The sequence below is a fragment of the Protopterus annectens genome, chromosome 7.part0 (genome assembly GCF_019279795.1).
Source record: "Protopterus annectens isolate FY-2018-M chromosome 7.part0, PAN1.0, whole genome shotgun sequence".
Taxonomy (NCBI): Eukaryota; Metazoa; Chordata; order Ceratodontiformes; family Protopteridae; genus Protopterus; species Protopterus annectens.
Window position 1 is genome coordinate 258,009,088 of NC_056739.1, and position 18,727 is coordinate 258,027,814.

Sequence of the window (18,727 nt, forward strand, 5' to 3'; positions counted from 1 at the left end):
TTTAAGCAGCGGGCCAAGCCACTCTGCACCCCCCACACCCGCTACTTAAATATACAAATTCTGAGATTGCACCCCATTGAACATAATGGAAACCTCCAATTAAGGAGATTTCCATTCAAACACTCAAATTTTTACAAATTCGAACTAGCTACTTATATTTATTACATTTTCCACTAAAGATTATAGTGACATTATATAATATGTATAAAGTAGTATTTTTCTTACCTCTGCATTCTGAACTCCATCAATAATTTCATCAAGGCTTGGAAATGTGGCACTATCCCACTTCATCACAAGGCACAAATCTCTGTTGCTGCCTTTGTAGGCAAAGAGTTCCTAACAAGAAAGAAACATAGAAACTGAAATCATTATGAGAATGCTGATTGTGTTAAAATTTAAAAAGGTCATTAGTAAAAAATGCCAGTGCCACATTAAAAATACCTGTTTAATTAATATTTAGTTGGAATAAACATTAAAATGATTATTAAAATTATAAATATTGAACTGAAAAGCAGGCTTCTATACTTATTACACAAGGGTTTTCATTGCATCTGATTTGATGACACAACTTGCACACTTTCAGTGAAACTGTCCATTAATTAAAACGGAATTCAGGAGAAACAAGAGGAAGATCGAAAGGGAAGAATGTAAGAAGTTATGCATTTTATCATGGCCGAACAGTTTGAATGAAGAATGCATAACATGAAACAATAGCACTTATTCAGTATGAGACCCTATGAATACATGAAAATATCAGGGTCCGTGATTATAGCCACGGATGGAAGTCACTACCCCCAAGATAAGGTTAATTTCTTTTGCCAGTGGAGACAAGAAGACTGTTCATGGTTTTGATACTGATACTAGAAAAGACCTTAGTATCTCAACTAATGATTACTCCAGAAACTCCCCACTAAACACCATTACATGCCTTTCTGGCCTCAAGGCTCAGTTCTTACATGACAGAGTATGTGTGCGATGCTGTACTGCGACTAATTTAAAAAGCTGATGTTCTACTTTTTCAAAAACATTGAAAATGGGGAAAGATGAGAATGTGTGACTAATTACCAACATAACTGCACCTTTAGGAAATGAGAGAAAGACAGATAACACCCTCAGATGAATGAAAGCTAGCATTAGAATTTTACAATGCAGATGTAATATTTTTGTGGGCTTTATTTATTAATTCTATAAAGCTGATATAAGTTTCCTAGCTTGAGAAATTAATCTAATACAAGGAAGGGGCAATGTGAGATCAGAGTGTCAAATAATGTTAATATGAGTTGCAGCCACCAAACCACACAAAATGGCCATTCAAGGCAAAGCCGTCCTATACCACTTTACTGATGCATGTTAACCCTAACCATTCCCCTGCCCTTAACCCTAACCCAAAACCTTACCTTTCACTTTCCCTACAACCAGGGCAAAGGAGAAAAATTTTAAAAAGACCTTTCGTTTTTGTTACAACAATGACACCAGAGAAATTATGGAGATCATGAGGAAATATTGAGGAGGATTTTCTCATTTTCACAATGTTTCTAAGGCATTTGAAGAAAAAAAAAAACATGTATAATTTCTAAGAGAAGTAGGAACATGAAAGATTCCCTTGAAAAAGTTAAAACAAGGAACAACATCAGTTTAAAAAGGAATGGGAAACAATGAAAGTATTTAGCTAATACAGATGACACAGATAAACAACTGGTATCAGAGCCATGGACTAAAACTAAATGCCAAGAAATGCATAATAGTATCCTTTGGGAAGTCATTCATCCCTAGTAACTATCATATTGACAACCCACCCCTTAGAGTTGACCCAGTAGTCAGGGACTTAGGAACACACATAGATAATAATCTAGCCTTTGACCATCACTTTTCTGCAGTGGTAAGGAAATCATTCTATGTTGCGCAACTTACAAACAAAGGTATGGCATCTAAGTCAAAGAAGTCATTGTTCCACTGTATTTCATTCATCAGACCTATCAATGAGTACAATGCCCCCTTTGGTATGTACCTAACCAGGCATATTCAACAACTGGAACATCCACAAAGGTTCCTCACTAAAAGAATAGATGGTGTAAGTAAAATGTCCTATGCAGACCGCCTCAATGTCCTATCCCTGTATTTTGTCTCCTATAGGCTTTTGAGTGGAGATCTATGCCTGGCATACAGGGCATTGTCAGACCCCACTCTGATGGATGTCCTGCATATTCACAAAACAAACAGCACCAGAATTACCTGTTCTAAAGACTTAAACCTTACCTGTGATGTAAGTAGGACCAGCTGGAAATATAGGTATGTATCCCAGAGACTACCCCGTCTATAGATCAGGCTCCCTGTCCATGTGACGCAGAGTTCCTCCCTAACCAAATTCAAGTGCAACTTGGACAACTGGGTTGGAAACCAAAATTCATTCCTGCTTTGGCGTCTGTGTCTCTAATGGACACAGATGACCTGTAAATATCTCATCACCCAGGCCCATTCTTACACTTATCAAGGGTATCAGAACTTGATAGAGATTGGCAGTGCATGGCTAGGCTTTTAGAGGCCTGTGTGGAAAACACCTATGGACCCATGAACTTATATTTATTTTCTGAGACATGATTATACCATCAGAACTACCGAATATTCTAATTCTTATGGCAAAGGAGTTATAAACTTAGTATATGGCAAAAGCCTACCTTTCTATATACGGAAAAGGGAAAAAAAGTTAAAGAAGATCATTTTATGAATGCCTTCATGATATTAAGCACCAAAGGGAACCAGATGCACTGTATAAGATCAAGAAGTATGTAAGTCGATTTCCATTTTATTTTTTGTATTACAAGATGTTATAGTTAATGTTAGATGTGGTCCCTGTGAGACAAAAATAAAGTACAAAGAGTTGTTATGGCATTTGAAATTGGACACAGACAATGCACCTGGTCTGAGTGATAATATATCTATATCTAGCTAGATTGTAGGGATGTGATTCCTGTCTATAATTTATGTACATATTGAAAACATTCTATTTTATTATGCATTTGGATGCATTTATTTATTTTTTTGTTTGTTTACTCATGTCTCAGAAAATAAATATGTGTTTGTACTTCAGTGCTTTGTATTGTATTAGTCTAATGAAGAGATTGTCAGCTTGAAAGTGCTTACCAAATATTACATTTTATGTTTCTAGCTGTGTTTAATTGGATCTTCTTTTACTTAATATTCATATTGTATTTTTTTTTAATTCATGTTTTCTATTTTACTTGCATTTTTGAAGTACGCAAATTATATTACTGTGTTTTTATGAATGGACTAATGACATTGGATGGGTCATGTGATTTTTGACCTTTAAAAATGTGAGGAAAGGGAAAACATGTAATGTTCTAATGCAATCTTGCTATGTTGTGGATGAAAGTGCTTACTAGTTTAATAATTAGTACATTTTTTATTGGGTATAGCTGTAATTTTTCGCGACACAGATTTTTTTCCAGTTATTAGCTATTGCCTACATTTTTTCCCCTTTTTGTAGTTGTTAGTTTGTAGGTAGAGGACTATTTGAAACATCAGCATGGTGCTCATTTTCTCGATTGTTTTTCTTTCTCTACTGCTGATTTGAATTAGACTTTGGCCACTGACCGAGGATGTGCGAGTGTGGTGATCGATTTCCTGGAAGAGTTGATGAGCTGCTGTAGTTTTGACTTTCTGTGGATTAGGATTCTTTATAAGACATAAGAGTGCACAGAAATACTGTTACAGGGGTTGCATTTTACACAATATACAATATGCATAATCTTGAAGACAGAGAACGTGTGCCTGTGGCGAGGGTGGTGTATCATCAGAGAAGTTCTCATTTGCTGTTGTTTTCCAGCAATGCCATTAGTAGAAACAGGAGAGTGGGGAAAGGTTGAACAGCCATCCACGTAAGACTGCAAAGACCAGTGATATACAGGATGTGGACCTATGGCCACTAATTATTGTTATTATTATTATTATTATTATTATTATTATTAGGCAAAGTGTGGGGCGGGATACGGACATTGGGCACTGCCATTAAATTAAAAGGAATGGATGCCAGTTACTGTCTGTGAGTATCTTTGAAGGTAGTACATAACAACATCAGGTGAAAAGCCCACACTGCTGTTGGTAGAAACTATCATGCATAATGTAGGGTCGGGCAGAGCTGCCGCAGTACAGTTTTAAAACCATTTCACAGATGCTAAGGGCAGTGTTGAAAGTACACAAAAGCAGGAACAAAGATTTGTTAAGATGTGGATTTTGGTGCTGCTATTTTATGCCTGCTATCAAAACAAGTCGTGTCAATGATAAGATGGTTTTAATAACAGTTATAAACAACATCTTGTCTCTCATCAGTTATTTATTTTTAGAATCTTTCTTAAAACTAGCATAATAGTTGTACAAAAAAGGATGTTTATTAAAAATTCAGCATGCTTTTTTATATTTAAGAACCATTTTACTTACACGATTGTAGTCGTACACAATTGTAGCTGATACATTTCCTCTTTTCGAATAAAATGTTGCCACATTTTCTTTGCTGTTAACAGTAACAGTCTGATTCGTTTTTTCACCATTCAAGCCGGTTATAGTCTGCTGAAAAATCTGAAAACACATAAAAATGAAATGCTGTGCATAAATCTCCTGTTTTGTAATATTTGCCATCGAATAAATAAGTTAGCTGCTACCCATCACAGTACTGTTTTTATTATAGGATAGTTTGCAGGTTAGCTACTCATGAAATCACATTTCTTCCAAAGAAAGAAAAATGATAGTAGTACCTCTTAAAAATGATAGTAGTACCTCTTGAAAATCATTAGCCAGTAAAAGAAATGAAAATAATTGTTATGAGTTTTGTATTTGCAGCATTCCACCCTATCCATAAGTAAAGCAGTTTTATACTCAGTGTTCATGAATCCACCGTGACTGTTACCAGAGACTCTGCTAAATAAAACAAACCTAGATTAGTGACAGTAGAGTTTGGGCCTTTGGCTAGCAACCTGAGTCTGTAGAACCCATAACTGGTATGCTAAAAAGTACTTTTTGCCAGATGTACCATATGGTGTGTAAACCAAAAAGAGAGATAGAGAGAGTCATCAGGGTGAGATATAAAGACATGTTCAAAGAAATTATTCTTTTTCAGAAGTGTGGCTTATTGTGTTTTTTTTTTTTTAAAAAGGTACATTGCCATAATTGAGCAAGGTAGCACACTGCTTGGTCAATCATATACATTTTGTGGCCATGTGATAATGCAGCTGAAAATCATTAAGAAGAAAATCAGTATCAGCAGCCAATGGCGGTACAGTTAGGAGCAATTATACAGGGTTATTGTAGCACAGCTCCCACTGCAGTCATGCTGTCACTCAGGAATACAATATCATCTTTTCATGTGTACGTAGATTTGCTGAAATTGTGAAGTTCACACTTAATATTTGTCTCTTTTTTCACTCTTCTTATATTATTTTTACTTTTCTTTAGCTCTCCTTTGTTATTCAGGAGTCATATAGTACTCCTGCCCACGTTTATATCACGTTATCGAAAGATGAAAATAGCAAATGCTATTTCATCGACCTCAAAACATCTAAACATGAAAATATTGAACATTCAGAACAGCGATTTTTTTTTCCCATGGAAAAAAATTGCTGCTCCTAAACACATACACACAACACAAGCACATCAAACAAACAGCAACCACACACATACACTTAAATTCCTACATCTAATGCTACACTAAACTAAACATACACTACTATCTACCCATTTACCTTAACCCAAACACTAACCCTAATGTCCGTCACTATCGCACACTCACCTAACCCGCGCCCTAACCCTAACTCACTTTACCCGCCCCTAACCCTAATGTACAAACAATCGCACACTTACCTGAACCCAACCTATAACTTTCCACCACAGTGCTAAGAATAGTGAAGCCACAGAAACGGCCAACCAAATTCTTTCCCAAGAAAGAATTTGCTGTTCTGCAGCTTTGCTATTCTTAGCATTTGCTAAATAGTGTTCAATATCAGAACATTTGAAGTTTTAATACTTCAATGTTCTGATATAGACCCTTCTGCCCCTGTAGTACCCAGGATGCTTGTAGGACTCCTAGCACTATTCTTTAGAATGATGGCCTGAAACTCCCAGCCCATTGACCAGATGTGGTCCATTAACACTGTTAATATACCTCATGTAGCTTTGCTGAAATCTTGCCTGCTTATGTAAAAAGAAAGTATTTTTTCTGTCCTAACTACATTGATAAATGCTAGTCTTTAAAGCTTGGATCACCTGTTCTCTCTCTAATTGGCTTGACTGTGGGAGCCAGTGAGATCACAAAACAGACATCATTGAGCTCAAAGCAGACTAATATCAGAAGTACTTTTATCTACCAGCATATTCATTACTCATCATGGGGATTCTCTGTATTCTCTATACATAGCTAAACTATGTAATTACACTCAGAAGCTCATAAATTGCCAAATGACCTCTTTGTCCTATACTTATAACAAAGAATAACTTACTTTTTGAGCATTACTTTAATCCAAATCATCTCAAGCTCTTTCAACTCATTCTTACCTACTATTTAAACTCCTTCATTCTATTCTAAAAGCGTTCGTACTATTTTCTTAAGTTATAACTATTAATTCTCTGACCCGCACCTACTTGCTTAGTTATTTTTTATTTTAATTAATTACTCACTTTTTCACTTACTCAATCATTCATTCATCTAAACATTTCAGCACTGGAACAGATAGGACAGCCTGCTTGTTTAGTTTCATTTGCCAGTCTTTTAGCACTACATCCCCTTAGACAGTGTGCAGATGGCCTTATTCACATAGATTCATACTAGGCTAACTGCCCTTGTGAGACATTTTAAGCCTGGCCAATTACTTCATGTGAGAATCAAACCATGCACCTTGTGTTTGTAAGACAAACACATTAACCATTATGCCACCCTCCCATAATGAATTTATACTCAGTACCAATGATTCCATTAGTGAGAGGTAAAAATACCTAAAGAACCTGGAGGCTTTCCTCCCCCCTAAAATCTTTCCCAATGAGTTTCATATACTTTCACCATGTTCCTTCTTTAATCATACCAAAATGTTTTATGCTAAGGCAGTAAAACAATCCTTCTCAAAGCATCCTAGAAATAAAAAGATTAAGTCTCAAAAAAAAAAAAAAATCAGTTCTCTCATCTACCCATGCATATTAACTGTAAAGGGTCACTCTGGGCAAAAACACTCCATTTGAACCACAGCAGCAAAAGAAATGCTTTAGTCAGGCACATTACACATGCACAGTACATTGTTTTTCAAGTGTCAGGATCTCTGGCCATACGGGCAAATATGACAACAACATGGTAGTGGTGCATGTGAGAGTGAAATACTCGAGATGTAAAGCCCTGAGGCATATGCACAGAAATGTGTCAAAACTTTCCATACACGTTACAAATACAAGTAAGATACTAATCCTGAATGGAATCCTTCTTTCAACTTGATTGATGCCTAGATACAAAGAAAAGGTAAATTGCTGGAGTCATTACAGGGAATCCAATATGTGTCAGCACAGGACAAGATGCTCAACAGTCCACCTTGCTTCAGTAGGGGTGGTCTGCACCTCTAGTTTCAAGGCTTCAGCATATCGAATAAAGCCTTTGTTACTCCATAGTAACTCCCTTAGACTGAGACCAAGTGATGGATATTTCAGTGTAACTAATAAATCAATACTGAATATCTGACATAAAATTGTGACATTTATTAAACTTCAGAAATCACTTACAGCACAACTCATAGAGTTTGAGGACCTATACCATGACATCCTCACCCTACTCTGTAATAAAATATCAAAAACCATTTATGACTGCTCTAACCCTGACTTTAATATAGCAGAAAGCTTCACTAAAGAAGGCTAAATAGCTAGCTGACCCCTCAAGACTCAAGTGTGATTGGAGATTCAAAAACAAACCACTCTGGTGGTTGACTATCACAAATAAGCTATGCAACAAAATAAATTATTTAAGTTAGTTAATAGAGCTAAAACCCCACTACTCAATGACAAAATCACAAGCACTACAAAAAAGTGAAGAACAATGTAAGTTCAACAAAAGGAGCCACTGAACCTAGGTTGGCCTCTAAAGTCAAAGGTAATTATAAATTATTCTTTAGATATGTTAGTAAACTTAAAAAAAAAACTCTACATAGCTCTGAATTTTTTCTCAATAACACATCCTTTTTCTCATTGAATAGACATTGCTGATATCCTTGCAAGCACATTTGGTGCCAACTTCTTCCAAGACTTTTATTCAAAGCCCCCAAAATACCTAAATCCCTTAGTCTACCAATTATCTCTTAAGATGATTTTCTGAATGTGATAACCAACACCAAAAATACTTCCTCCATGGGGCCTGACAATATATGTGAATGTTTAATAGCATTAAATGTGCACTTGTAAAGACATTTCTTAAACTGTTTAACCTAAGTTTAGCTACTGGTTTTGTCCCTGACTGGTGCACTGCATTGATAATTTTCCCCATAAAAATGGACTTATAGTTGTTTCAAGTAATCACAGACCTATTAGCCTAATCTGCAAAGCCATAGAAATTAAAATGTTTATATCAAGAATCTTAGTCAACTTGGCTGTCAATGGTTTCAATTTGTGAAAGGTATATCTTGTCTATTTTAGGGCTATTGAGGCTTTAGATTAATGGTCATGCAGTGTAAGTGGCATGTGACATATCTTGACCTGGCTAAGGTCTAAAACACCATCCCCCATGCTGGCGTCATACAAAAGCAAAACTCTTTAAAAATTAATCTGTATGTGGTAAGATGGATAGCAAACTTGGTAGAAAGATACAACTAGCACTGTGAGAGTTGCAGTTGCCTCATCAGAAAATATGAAAGTGAACAGCGGTGTCCCTCAGAGCCCACTGCTGGGACATCTCCTTTTTGCTATTTACTTCTCTGTTCTCTAACCAGAGAACTAAACCCTCTGCCTACCAAAGTTTGCAGATACCTGCAAACTGGTGGGTTTGTTAAGTCACTCCATACCCAGACCCTTGAGAATGAGCTATCGCTAGCAAATGCCTGGAGTTACAAAATTGGACTCAACCTAAATGCCACAAGGTGTAGTATCACTTTTTGTAAAGAACCCTTGCCTCATCATACTGTATAGATAATATACCACCAAAAAAAAAATAGCCAGGGGCCAAGGTACTTGGCTGGTAGCTCTTTTGACCATTACATGCAATAGTTGTCAGGAAACTTTTTTATGTATTTTAGAAAACTGGCAAAGTAAAATCATCAAGGTTTAAAGAGGTAATACACCTCAATGATCAGGCCAATTATTGAGTACAACACCTACTTTGGAATATACATCACTAAATATATCAAATAATTAGAAAGAGCCCTGAGGGAAGATCTCTGTTTCACTTTTTATTCCATTATACCTGTTTGTCCTGGACTTCCTCTACCTCTTTAAGTCCAGTAACTCCAAGAATACTAGAATTACTAACCTAAAACTTCACCAGCAGATAAAGCATTGCGGATGGTCAGGTTCATACACAGCACCACCCATAACTGTAGAATAAATTTCATCTGCATATTAAGCAGTGTGATTCACCCATCATATTCAATCATTTTCATCAATCAACCTGACCAACTGGGTGGATATCCAAAAATTTACTCCTTGTTTAACTGATATGACCATCCTGAGGAAAGGAGATTCAGTCTGAAAGATGGGACTGCCAAGGCATGAATGGTCATAACACTTAGTGGCTTAATTTCTGTGAATTAATTAACTTTGTTGACCAGGTTGGTGGGCTGGTCCCAAGACATTTTCAGCCATGACCCAGGCCAGTTATGCAGTTATCAGTTTTAACAAAGGAAATGTTTTGGTTCCGATAACAGATTTGTTTTATACATCACTATTCTTAATTGAATTTGAACTGAACAGCAATAATGATATTGACTAGTCTTAGTTGATGTCTTTTAGAACTAGTGGTCTTAACAAATCGATATATGATGAGAATAGAATTTTATTACTGAAATCATTTAGTTTTATTTCATCGAGTTTATATCGTAAAATAATTGTGCATAAAATGTTCACAGAATATTTATAATGCTTTATAAAATTACCATGTTTAATAAAACAAATACAGTAAACTCTTAGTTAACCAGAACACAAGCAACCGGCAAAAAAATAATCAAAGAAATACAGTACGATTTTCCATGTCTTGACTTTCTGCCCCCCCCCCCCCCCAGAAACATACCTTTTTAGAGTTTTAAAAAGTAAGATAGGAATACATTTTTTCTATTCCCAACCTGAGAACAAGTCAACAAGTCAAACAAAACAAATAGTACAGGGTACAGTATTAGTCAGGCTTATTTTAATAGTAACTCTCAAGCAACCAGAAACTACAGTTATCCGGCATCTACCAATCCCCATGGGTGCCATTTAACTGAGAGTTTATTGTATCATGACTTGCTGGAGATGAAAGATAGTGGTCAAAGCAGATTAGCCACATGTTGTTTTAGTCTATGAAAAATTAATCTCATACTTGAATGATATTAATAACTTTTTAAAATTATTATGGAAAGGTAATGGCATTTTAAAAAGGGAAAGTATTTTAATAAATCTCCCTTTTCCTACAGAAGTTGACCACAAATAATTCATTCTGTTCTGGTGTATCTTAGCTGTAGCCAGAAAGGTGATTGCTAAAAATGTAAATCTGATCATGCACGTTTGTCTAAGGAATCTTTGGAGCATGCTACTAGTCTATTCAAGAATGAAAAATATTTATTGAAATTAAGCTTAGTAAATATTCATTTGTACAGTGGTTGCTGGAACAACTTAGAAATGTTAAACTCAAAGTATGAAGAGTTATAAGAATAAATTCATTATTTTTTTTGTTTGTTACACACTTAGTATATTATTACTGTCAATTTTGTATTGAGTTTGATGATTTTAATTTTTTATGTATAGTGTAAAAATGTTGAAGTTTTAGTAAAACTTTGTATAAAAATAGTGTTGTTTCTATGAGCATGAATTAGTTCTTACACTGTCTGAATAACCACCATACAGCAAATCTTTGAAAATTATCTTATGTGTCTCTATACATGATTTAAATCAGTGGCATTTATATATAAACTATAATCTAGTATGTTGTAATTAAGAAATAGCAACAATGTAGGATGAGAGACTGGAGTGGAGAATAAAACAGCAGTATCACAAAATAAATTGATATTTATTATGTTTATGAATTTGCTAGGATGATAGTGGGTGATTATGAGCTCCTGGAAAGAGAAGGAATGAAATATGACTGAGATCTTGAATAATGAGAAGTTCAAATATCTGGTAGAGAACTGTCTCACAAATATGCAGTTGGCAAAGAAGACTATGGATATGGGCTGTTAACAAGCTAATTCATGTGGTACAGGGTTTGATTCCCTAAGACTACTGTGTGACTTTGAACAAGTCATTTAAGCAGACAATGCTTAGGGTAATTTGGAATTTGGACTGGGTTTATCAATGGTCTCCTGGATGGCATGCTTAGTGACAACATATGAACCTATGAACATTTTGCATATGCTCCTAACAAATGCAGAGTGCAACAAAAATATCTAGATTAAGGCACTATAACTGAACAATGCTCATGCCTTTATATGGTGTAGATTAAAGGAAAGCACAGTAGTGCAAATACATAGAAAATGGCATGCAATTTCAGAAGAGCACAGTACCAGGTGAGATAGATAAAGATGACTAAGAAGGCTGAGCGCAAATGGAAGTGAGCAACATATAGTGATGGATCAGGCATAGACAAATCCACACTATAGTCACAAATGTGAGACACAGGGAAAAAGAAAACAAAATGATATTGGTTGCAAACAACAGTGAGGATAACACTTAGGGCATGCAGTAGGTGGAAATAAGGTGTGGAGAGGGTGAGGACTCATACTGCATGAAGCTTTATCAAGAAAAACTCTCTGCTCTAAATGTTGAGTCCAGCTGTCTGAATCCTGCTGCATATCGACAGTCGGAATGTCCAGTACCAGCATTATTGACTGAACTTGCTCCCCTTCCTGACCCTTGTTAGTGCTTGTTCCTGTGTCTCGAATGGTAGAGAGCTTCAGCATTTGGTGTTATGCATGCAGGTCAGTATTTTGCATGCCAGCTTTTGATCTCTCAAGTAGCAAAAGTTGATAGTAAACCTAAGATACATATATATATATATATATATATATATATATATATATACACACACACACACACACACACACACACACACACACACACACACACACACACACACACACACATACATATATCTATAGCTATATCTCTCTTTCTGTCTATATATATATATATTTATATACGTACACGTGTGTGTGTGTGTGTGTGTGTGTGTGTGTGTGTGTGTGTGTGTGTGTGTGTGTGTGTGTGTGTGTGTGTGTGTGTGTGTCTGTGTGTGGTGTGTGTGTGTGTGTGTGTGTGTGTGTGTGTGTGTACAGCTAATGTTTTCCTGATAGGGTAAGATCATAATATAATGGTATTTCTATTTAATTACAAACATTACATTAACTGAAAAGATGAAAATGTCTAACCAGTTTCTAGATACAGGTGCTTTTAAAGAGAAAGCATAGATAAAAACTTGGGGGAAATAATATGAAATATTTGTCAGCAGCGAAGAGGTTACACTATATGTAGTTCACATTCTTGAGCACAGTGATTCATACACTCATACATGCATACAAGTATTTCAAGCACATTAATGCCCTTCTAGTCTGTCGGTATACCACAACAGTTGTTCCCATAATAACTTAAAAATATCTAAACTACTGCTTGCTTTAATGTAATTTGTTAATCTTTTCCATGCATCAGCTGGTCTCTCAGAAAAAAGAGTTAATACACTTATCCTTCCTAAAGGATCTTCTACTTAGGTTTCTGATGATTCTCTACTATTTTTGATAACTCCAAACATCCCCAAAGATCACTGTCTCCAAGTGCACTATATATTTGAAGAAGGTCTCCTCTTAAATATCTATGAGGCACTGTACAGGTTCAGATACTTTTTGTATTAAAAATAACTTAAACTTTCACATTCATATATGTTCTTGGTATATTTCTGCTGTAAATTTCCAGTTCACTCATCCTTGTTTTGTTATAATGTTTCCACATTGTTATTCCATGCTTAAGTTTGGGTCTAATGTAACTAACAAACAATGACTTCATCATTCCCTTTTTCAAGAATTTTTAAATCTTTTTTATACAACTCATAGCTCTATAATTATCATTTACCAGTTGGATGATATGATTAGAAAAACCTCAAGGCTGGATATACTTGTATACCCAGGTTCATAAATGAATATACAGTTTCAATCACTGTGTGCGCTATTAAATATTCACCTTTATGTTTATGTCTCCCAAATCTGATATGCTTAGTTTTTGATATATTTTTCAGCATATTATTCTCCTGTGCTCAAATGGTCAATTTAGTCAAGTCCTTTTGCAGTCATGCCCTAGTTGAAACACATGTAATCAGTTTACACAGTTTCAAGTCATCTACATACAGATGGTGGAATACGTCAGTTAAAAAAGATAGATCTGAAAGATAAAATTTAAGCAAGTATGGGCCTAGGACAGAGCCCTGTGAGATACCTTTAATGTAACTGAGACTTTCACCTGTCCAGTTGCTGTATGATACTTTCCTTGTCCTATTTGTTAGCTGTGCAGCTATCCACCTTTTTAGGTATGCATTGACACTTAGTTGTTCTAATTTATTGAGGAGTGTTTTGTGAATGACTCTATTAAATGTTAAAAATCTATATTAATTACATCACAACACAAATTTTCATTCAAAGCTGTTATTATACTGTTATAGAATATCATGTTACATGTAATAATAGATCTGTTTTCAACATATGCATGCTGATATATGGTTTCAAGTCCCAACCTTTCCATTTCTGACAATAACATATTGGACGGTGCAGTGGCATAGCAGTTGTTGCTTCACAGCAAGAGGTTCTCTGGTTCGAGACTCAGCTGGGGTGCCTTTTGTGCAGTGTCTGCATGTCCTCTCTGCATTCATGTGGGTTTCTTCTAGATGCTCTGGATTCAGCCCATGTTACAAAGACATGTGCATCTGCAGCATTTCTCCCTGACCTATGGCTGAAAACTGGCTCATTCCAAGTCGGAATTTCCTGGTAAAAAAATATTAAAATAAATATATCCGATATTACTTTCTCCATTACTTTTCCCCAACATGAAAGTAAACGTAAGAGTCTGTATGACTTAGATTTTATTCTACTCCATTTTCCTTTAAAGACAGGTTTAATAAGTGCATGTCTCCAATCTTGAGGAACATCCCCATATGTATATGAGCTAGTGCATAATAAACACTATGGCACTGTATGTTCTTGTAGAAGTGTTCTCAGGTCATCATTACTAATTCTGTCTCCTCCTTGTGCTTTGTTTGGATCCAGTTTGCATTGTTCTTTTTCTATATATTCTAATATTATTTCAGTATTTGAGGTTACTTGGATGTCACTAGGACAACTTATCACCCCCCTTTGTGGAACAAGCTGTTTTGCATAAGACTTTGTAAATATATCTATAATATTTTAGAATATATGCACAGATTATCAATTGACTGTCTTTACTCCTTTCACATCTTATATATCTATAAAATGGTTTCCTGTTATACTCAATGTCTTCAAATACATTTTCTTCAAATGTTTTTTGGTCTTGTCTCATACTATGCATAATTTGTTTGTCCAACTTGTTTATTTTAGTTTTCAAAGTTGTAGTTTTCCATTTCTGATATATATATATTTTTTTGTCTCTTACCTTAGTCAAGTATTTTGTTATGGAAATATGCACTGATGTTGTGTGCTTAAATCTTGATGTTAAACATGTTTTTGATTTTTTGTACTCAATTTATTTTTCAGATCACATTCTTTCTACATTTTATTCCATTGAATGCATCACTCCAGTTAGTTTTACATAGTGACTGTTTTGCTTTCATATAATTTGTTACAAATCTTCTGTGCATTGGTTTAGATTGCAGGTTGGTAGAATTATCTAGCAACAAATAAAATTTAAAAAGACATTATCCCTGCACTCAATGGAGGTTAAACTCGACATGAAATAACAGTAATTTCTTCAGGAATAAAAACGTATTCCAGTCCTTGCTAGTTTTTTTTTTTTAACACTCTGAAGCAATTGTCATTCCAGAACATACATTGTGAATAATTTCCTTACTAATGTTGTTGAATCAATATCAATCCAGTCTGTTTTTGGTAAACTTATGTCCCATGCCACTATTATTCTTCCCACTTCTGTTTCATCACGAAATATATGAATTACTCCAGGTCATCAGCACTTGACTATGGTGGTCTGTACTCTCCAACAATTGTTATATGTTCTAGAGTTGTCTGTATTGTAACAGTTACACAGTCTATAATATTGGTGTTGTCATTGAACTTGTAATAATCACAAGTTTCATAACTATCTTTAATCCTATCATAACACCTCCACCTGATTTTATGTTAGATTGTTACAGTAAAACATTTATATATAACCTGACAGAACTGGTTTCTAAGCATTGTTCTTTAACCATGTTTTACAAACAGTAACAATATCAACATCAATTTTGTGAAAACAAAGCAAATGCTCCAAAAAAGTATTGTTAATGCTCCTAGGATGAACAATCATCAGAGATGCATCAAATGTTGCTGTCTGTGAAATGTTAAATTTTTGACCTTGCAAAAATCCTGCTTTGTGTTTATGATAATAATTTGTTGTTGAAAAAGCATGCAAACATTACACTTTATTTAGTTTTAAAAATTAAGAAAACACAAGTTGTTCCAGAGCTCTACCTTTTGCAGTGCATAAAAGGCTTCTTCTGATAACAAAAATATATCTTGTCTCTTTGAACTTCCTAATTTAAGGTTAATAGTTTTAAACTTACATTTTCGTAGTGTTTTTGAGTAACAAAAACACCAATCAGTATGGCAATCACTCCAATCAGTACCAAGGCAACTGCTGTACAAGCAATTATGACTGTCTTCTTATTTTTTGTATTCTGAACAAATCCATAGGCCTGAAAAACAGAACATAAACAATTACATGTTGTATTATTATTGAACTGTTTGTTGTGTGAAAGTTTAAATATTCTTTATTTCGAAAGTATATACATTGCATGTCAGTGTTCTTAATAATTTTCATTAGCTCACATTCTTAAATATTATTTTCATTAACTATGGATTCACTAATATTTCCTTTACAACTATGTAGTTTATTAATGTCATACATTTTCTCATAATGAGCTGATCATTATATCCCCATTTATTACTTTACCTTTACCAAAACTGGAGGATAGAACACTGTGTTATTTACTGAATTCTTCTTCATTTAATAGACTTGAGCATTATACTTAACTGAGGTATCTCACCAGTCCTAGATTTTGATTTTTCATGCCTTTGTAACTTTAATACTTTCTCAACAATATTCCTTTCACTGAAGGTTGTCAGACCTCAAGTTTTTCCTGGTACATTTTATCTCTAATTGTGGTAATAACTACCCAGTGACCAATTATCTAGATCCTTGATTACTGTACTAAGCATTCAGATTTCTCTTTTTATCACATATCACAGGAGCAAGATTACCTCTAGCAGGTACCTCATGAGGACAATGCTAGAATAAGTACTCTTAGTAAAATTGTAAGTAAAATGACTTCCATCACTTGCATTGTTATATGGCATAGTGTCAGTGCTGGGAACATCACATATAGATTGATTAAACTATATAAAATAACAGTGAAAATAGTAAAGACCATTTGTTTAGATTACTTTAACTGTACCAGGAATATTAGATTTAAAAGATCAAAAATTTGGCAACTGTAGCCCCAAAAATGTAAATGAAAAATCCAACAGCAAGATACTGTAAGTTTCTTATACATTACCAAATTGGCTGACTAGGAAAGACTGACTGATAGATAAAAAGGTAACGAGACACACAGATATGCTAGTTTAAAACTTGTTTCTAAAGTTTTAATGTATACAGACTCTAAATTATTTTAGAACAGGTCTTTAAAAGCTCATTCTCAATATTATGATGGTTTTACCTGCAAGCAAATTTGTGTAAAGATATATTTTAAAAGCCTCTACTGATTACATAAAAGCATGGGACAATAAATAAATTAGCATAGGAACATTCCATAACTGGATTATTTTTCTTACTTTTTCAGCTACAGTATAGCTACCTGCAATAACAATTTTTTTCAGCACCATGAAACTAGAAAATTTGGAGGAAATGAAAGTAGAGCAATTGGAACCTCTTCTGCTATCTGTAATAGTTCAAATCTTCAACAGATACAGAAATCCCTCTGTACAAGCAGCAGAAAATTCCAGAATTACAAGTATCAGATATAATCTTATCTACAACAGAATTATGTTTACTGCAGTTTATTAAATTGGCATCATATCCACTTATAATGAGCTGAGACACAACAAGTGTAATTATGGATTTTTAAATAAAAATAAACCACAAAGGATGACTACCATTGTGTAAATCAAGAAATAAAATTGATATAAAACACTTCAATTAAAAAATCTAAATATGTAATAAAAATGTTCATCTCATACATAACACACCATCAGAATTCTAATGAAACCACTTTTATTTGTAAGACAAAAGCACTCAGTTATTAATTAAAATGTTTGGTTGATTCACTGGAGTGCTTTATTTCAAAACTGTGGATGGATTATTGTTATTTTTTATATTATTATTATTATTATTATTATTATTATTATTATTATTATTGAGATGGCATTACTAATTTAGTTTTCCTTCTCATTTTAAATAAAATCCTTAAAATCCAGTATAGTCTAGTTTGATTAAATATAACTCTTTCAAATAACACCTTACCTTCTGGCTACTAATAAGCCACATCAAGTAGCAGAAACAAATATTAATTTACTTTACTAACAAAGAATATATGTTTTATTCTGTACCAGTTTTACTTTACTAAATATTTAAATGACATCTAAATTAGTCTGGAAATATATATTGTGCCACTATCATTTTATAGAACCCGTATATAATATCTCCTAAAACTCATTTTACTCTTTAATGCACAAGTAAATCAGTGTTGTTTGTACTTGTTTAATGCTGTAAACCATTGTCCTTTTGTTTGTACTTGTTTAATGCTGTAAGCCATTGTCCTTTTCTTTTGTTTTTAGAAAGCAGCTTCACAGAAACATATTCTACAGATACATGCTTTGCTCATTTTATTACTCAAACAACTTACCGGAGGCTCCATTGTAAGCTCTGTTTTGCTACTGGTGTCCATTTTATTGCACTGTTCTGCTCAAATAGAAGTGATTAAAAACTGAAGTAAATTATGTTTTTCACTTGCAGTTTTTGTAGTAGTTATGGACATACATTGTGGGAGTACTCCTTATATACATCCTTAAAGACCAGGAAATAAACTTTTACAAAAATGATTTCCTCATTCTTCATTAATCGAAGGGACAGTTTAGTAGCAGATGTCGGATAAATGTAACAATTTACTGGTAATTAAGAGTCAAAATTACATGATGCAGCAGAAAACATTTTTCACACGTCAACAACATTACTTTCTACTGAGTAACATTATTCCCAAAACAGCCTTTAGAAAAAATATTATATTTATTCTTTAGAGGCAAAACATATTTGTTATGCAGAACTGAATAAGTAAACTGCA

General features: G+C 34.3%; 1 protein-coding gene across 2 annotated transcripts in view; it reads right to left on the bottom strand.

Moving 5' to 3' along the window:
- Positions 1-18,442, bottom strand: part of LOC122806384 (gastrokine-2-like) — a 30,396-nt gene extending 11,954 nt beyond the window's left edge. Inside the window, exons 1-4 of one of the 2 annotated variants that reach the window (XM_044076743.1) lie at positions 18,293-18,442; positions 15,953-16,084; positions 4,456-4,593; positions 226-336 (exon numbers count right to left, since the gene is read on the bottom strand). In XM_044076743.1, the coding sequence (XP_043932678.1) occupies positions 226-336; positions 4,456-4,593; positions 15,953-16,084; positions 18,293-18,334 (423 nt within the window). In that variant the 5' untranslated portion in view covers positions 18,335-18,442. The remainder of the gene's footprint in view (positions 1-225; positions 337-4,455; positions 4,594-15,952; positions 16,085-18,292) is intronic. The other variant, XM_044076744.1, reaches the window with a different exon arrangement.
- Positions 18,443-18,727: the final 285 nt, after the last annotated feature.